The sequence below is a fragment of the Sinocyclocheilus anshuiensis genome, unplaced genomic scaffold, assembly GCF_001515605.1.
Source record: "Sinocyclocheilus anshuiensis isolate Anshui unplaced genomic scaffold, SAMN03320099.WGS_v1.1 scaffold484, whole genome shotgun sequence".
Classification (NCBI taxonomy): Eukaryota; Metazoa; Chordata; class Actinopteri; order Cypriniformes; family Cyprinidae; genus Sinocyclocheilus; species Sinocyclocheilus anshuiensis.
The window spans coordinates 114,054-118,962 of record NW_015555722.1 but is presented as its reverse complement, the minus strand read 5'-3'; the positions used below and the strand labels follow the sequence as shown (position 1 = coordinate 118,962).

The following is a 4,909-nucleotide window of genomic DNA, read 5'->3' as shown; positions in this document are numbered from 1 at the left end:
GAAACAACTTGAGAGTGAGTAAATGATGACTTTCATTTTTGGGTGAACTATCCCTTTAAGACAAGTAAATGGCTTTTCTTCAGTGAAGTGAAGTGAAGAGACGTATGGCCAAGTATGGTGACCCATACTCGGAATTTGTGCTCTGCATTTAACCCATCTACAGTAGTTAACACACACCGTGAACACACACCTGGAGCAGTGGGCAGCCATATTGCTGCGGCACCCGGGGACCAGTTGGGGGTTCGGTGCCTTGCTCAAGGGTCTCACCTCAGTCAAGGTATTGAATGTGGAAGAGATCGCTGGTTATTCACACCCCCACTGACAATTCCTGCCGGTACCCAGTTGGGGGTTCGGTGCCTTGCTCAAGGGTCTCACCTCAGTCGAGGTATTGAATGTGGAAGAGATCGCTGGTTATTCACTCCCCCCACTGACAATTCCTGCCGGTACTGAGACTGGAACCCGCAACCTTCGGGTTACAAGTCCGACTCTCTAACCATTAGGCCACGACTGCCCCAGTGTGAAGCCTCATGTGACAGTTAAGTTTTCTTTTGATCTGAAATTCTTTCCTCAGTGACGGCATGTGAAAGGCTTCTCTTCACTGTGAATTCTCACGTGAATCTCAAGGTTTGCTTTGTCTGTTTTTCCAGTTTTCCACAGTGATGGCACAATGAATTCTTTTTTTCCGATACGAGTTATTACACGATTCTTACAGTGCTTCCTTTCTGTGAAACTCCTTCCACACTGATGACATAAATTCCTTCTATCGAGTGAAACCTTATATGGTTATTAAGGGATATTTTACGTCTGAAACTCTTTCCACACTGTTGGCAGGTCAAAGATTTCTCTACACTGTGAATTCTCATGTGGCCTTTGAAGTTTCCTTGATGAGTAAAACTCTTTCCACACTGTTGGCAGGTGTATGGCTTCTCTCCTGTGTGAATTCTTATGTGGGCTTTAAGAGTTTGTTTACGTGTAAAACTCCTTCCACACTGAGGGCATGTGTAAGGCTTCTCTCCAGTGTGAATTCTCATGTGGTTTTCAAAGTCTGATTTTCGAATGAAACTATTTACACACAGTTTGCAGGTGTAAGGCTTCTCTCCGGTATGAATCCTCATGTGCCTTTCAAGGGTTGCTTTTTTAACTAAACTTTTTCCACACAGTTTGCAGGTGTAAGGCTTTTCTCCAGTGTGAACTCTCATGTGGACTTTAAGAGTTTCATTTTTAATGAAACTTTCTCCACATTGTTGGCAGGTGTAAGGCTTTTCTCCAGTGTGAATTCTCATATGGACTTCAAGGTTTCCTCTTACTGTGAAACTCTTTCCACATTGTAGGCAGGTGTATAGCTTCTCTCCTGTGTGAATTCTTATGTGGGCATTAAGAGTTTGTTTACGTGTAAAACCCCTTCCACATTGAGGGCATGTGTAAGGCTTCTCACCAGTGTGAACACTCATGTGGTTTTTAAGGTCTCCTTTTCGAATGAAACTATTTCCACATTGTTGGCAGGTGTAAGGCCTTTCTCCAGTGTGAATCCTCATATGGACTTCAAGGCTTCTTTTTTTAGTGACGTTTTTTCCACAGTGTTGGCAGGTGAAATGACTTCTGGCTCCAGTTTTTTGAGCTCTTTTTCCTGTAGTCTTTTTAGTCTGTGAGGAACTAAACAAATTTTCTCCGGTTGTGAAATCACGATGTTCCTCATACTGAACTTTGTCTTCCATTTCATTTAGTTCTTGGCTCTCCTTTTTCCATGTTCGTAAAACCTGGCACGGGCAAAAACTAGATCACGTTCTGTTTTTTCTGTCGATACTAAATCATATTTTGTCTTAAGGCTTAGTTTTTCTTTATACAATTATGCCGTTGGGGCCATAGCATATTGATGGTCAATTGTCTGTATAGATTTAATAAGTTTCTCTTGTGTTTGTTTTCGTTCTTTATTATGTGAGGCAGAATATGATATTATTTCTCCTCTTAGTACCGCCTTAAGCATCTCCCGCCATAATAGTGATGGTGATATATCGGTTTTATTTGTTAGTAAAAAATTATCAATATTTCTAGATATGAATTGACAGAAATTTGCGTCTGAAAGTAAGGTTGTGTTTAACCTCCATACTGGGCGTGTTGGATAGCTATATGAAAAACAAATATCAAGAATTACGGGTGCATGGTCTGATTCGCCAATAGCAGAGTATTCTATGTTTTTTTATTGCAGTGATAAGACTTTTATCAGTAAAGAACTAATCTATCCTTGATTAAGTCTGGTGGACATGTGAAAAGCAAGAAAACATTGTTTTTATCAGGAAATAAAAACCTCCATGGATCCACACAGCCAATTTGAGTCATATTCAGCAAAAATCTGAGACATTTTTAAAAGAGGTACAGTTCTACGGTTGGAACGGTCCATAGCTGTATCCATCACACAGTTCAAATCTCCACCCAGAATAAGGTGGTGAGTGTTTAAATCCGGTAACAAAGATGTACCGAAACTGTACCGAACCGTGACGTCAAAACCGAGGTACGTATCGAACCGTCATGTTTGTTTACAGTTACACCCCTTGTGAAAAACCTATGCAAAATCCGATCCGAGCACTCAGACTGAAACGAATTTCCAGAAATAGGATTTCAAACCACATACAAACGTACCACTGATTTGTATCAATAGGATTTAATGTGATTTTTTGCTGTTCAGTCTTACTAAATATGATCGGACTCCAATCGGATATGCAGAAAAATCGGATCTGACAAGGCTTTTGTAGCCAGACAACAAACGAGTGACTGATCCGAAGTGGCAACGTCACTACACGCATTCTGCCGGAACCGGAACTTATCGTTCTTGGAGCTGTTCGGCCTATGGTGGAAAAGCGGCTATATATAAGCTAGTCTCAGTATCCCCTGTAAAATCTATTGAGAGTTTGTTCCTCACATTTATGTTGTGTCTTAATGTGAAGAAGATCCCACACGTGTGCTGCTACATGAAATCAGGAGAAGAAACTCTCATCCTAGATCAACTTCTGAGCATACATTTACAACTGAGCATAACAGAAGGTTATTTTTAACATTTTTTTTTCTTTAGTGCACTACTTAGGTCTTTGATATCAACTGTTTGTGTCGTTCATAAACATGAACGGTTTGATTTTATTATGCTGCAGTTCATTATAAAGTAACTGGTCACTGACTGTATTATTTGCTCACCAAAGATCTTCAAATGAAGAACAAAGATAAACAGTAACTACCAAGCTGTGTCAGCTGGAGAAATGTTTTATTATTTTATAAGTAGGCTGGTGTTTCTGACATTATGACTTATTTATTGCTTGCTGTAATGAATATTTACTGCTATTTACATTCAGGTATGTATGTGTTAGTATGGCACTTTTGGGGACGAGTTGAAAAAAATTACAAATAAAACAAATGTCAAGTTAAAACTGAATTGTCATTGTTTGCTTCATGCAAAACATTTTTTTTTTGTTAGATACAATTTTCGTTGTTTTCTAATCAAAAGTAGATAATGGATTTAATGTTACTCAAAATAATTGTTTTGTTTAGGCTACTTCTGTATTATTTTCATATCTCTATTTCTGTAGAGCTGGACATTAAAATAAGTGAGTTCAGCTTTGAGAATGAAAACCAACCTGTTTGTTCCTCAGCATCTTCATGTTTTACTCTGAATGTTTCTTCAATCTTCATGTCTTCACTCTCCTCTTTTGTTCCTCAGCATCTTCATGTTTTACTCTGAATGTTTCTTCAATCTTCACGTCTTCACTCTCCTCTTTAATAAACGCCATCTTTATAATAGTGTGTCACGTAGATCTCAGTTTCACCAGGAGTTTTTCTGTGTGTTTGGACACTTTGTCCTGTTTAAGATGAGAATAATTAACAGAAAGAAAAATAAATCCAAACTAAATCTCTAGGTGTGTCTCAATCAGCTCCCTATAGTTCAGTAGCCAGCACACTGGTAAAGGAGTCAGTCAGAGTGAGAGTTAATAGCTTTAAATGGCCAAAAACACTCAAAACTAGCACTACAAATCAATAAAAGTACACAACCTACATAGACACTTCATATTCATTTGCTGCTGGTTTGTAAAAGTTGTCATTAAAAATGTTTGTTTGTTGTTCTCGTTGCATTTACACTGTTTTGAGCAGCAGGTGATTCGAGCGCTTAAATCAGTGGATCATTTTGCGAAGCATTTGATTCAGTTGACTAATAGTCTCATAAAATGATTCACTATAGGGAGCGAAATGAGACGCGCCTTCACTTGTTAATCATGTGGATGCGCTTTACTTACACAAATAACCTTCATTTATGTTAGACGACGCATTGAAATGTGCATTCAGTGGTGATTAATTCATTTTACATCGCTTGTAAAAAAAAACATTGCCTGAACGGTTTGTATCGATATAAACACTAAAATGCCTAAAACACAAACCTTTCTTTAGCCGAATCATAACCGATTCAGGAGAGCGGCGCAGCCTTATGACGTCACCTCTCAAGATCAAAATAAAAGTCCTGTATAATGCGTAGAGATTTAAGCCCATAGATATGTGCAAGTGTGCATAAAATACAGAGGTGGACAGTAACTAAGTACATTTACTTGAGTATTGTACTTAAGTACACTTTTTGAGTATCGGTACTTTACTTGAGTATTATGTTTTCTGGGAACTTATGACTTTAACTTCACTACATTTTAAAGACAAATACTGTACTTTTCACTCCACTACATTTCTATCAAGGTCCTCGAAGTAGAAAGTCGTTAGCAGCTCTGAAAGTCAGTGTGTGATTTTTTTATTCTCTAAAACGTGACTTTCTTTTTTTCAGACAGTTTATCAGTAATCACTCTTGTAGGGCTACATGAAGTGATTCCCCAGCATTTTTTGAGCACTGACCAGTTGCAAATGTGATATTTATTTACAACAATTC

At 38.3% G+C, this 4,909-nt stretch overlaps 1 protein-coding gene across 1 annotated transcript; it reads right to left on the bottom strand.

The window, feature by feature from the left end:
* Positions 1-514: 514 nt before the first annotated feature.
* On the bottom strand, positions 515-4,480 carry LOC107672515 (gastrula zinc finger protein XlCGF8.2DB-like). The gene is made up of 3 exons (XM_016465741.1): positions 4,419-4,480; positions 3,687-3,845; positions 515-1,757 (listed from the first exon to the last, which is right to left on the bottom strand). The coding sequence occupies exons 2-3, from the start codon at positions 3,774-3,776 to the stop codon at positions 696-698; spliced, it is 1,152 nt and encodes a 383-aa protein (XP_016321227.1). The 5' UTR covers positions 3,777-3,845; positions 4,419-4,480; the 3' UTR covers positions 515-695.
* Positions 4,481-4,909: the final 429 nt, after the last annotated feature.

Coding starts and splice junctions, on each gene's coding strand:
- LOC107672515 (XM_016465741.1), bottom strand. CDS start 3,776: ATGGCGTTTATTAAAGAGGAGAGTGAAGACGTGAAGATTGAAGAAACA. Junction 1,758..3,686: donor CTGAGGAACAAAAGAGGAGA/GTGAAGACATGA, acceptor TGCCCGTGCCAG/GTTTTACGAACATGGAAAAA.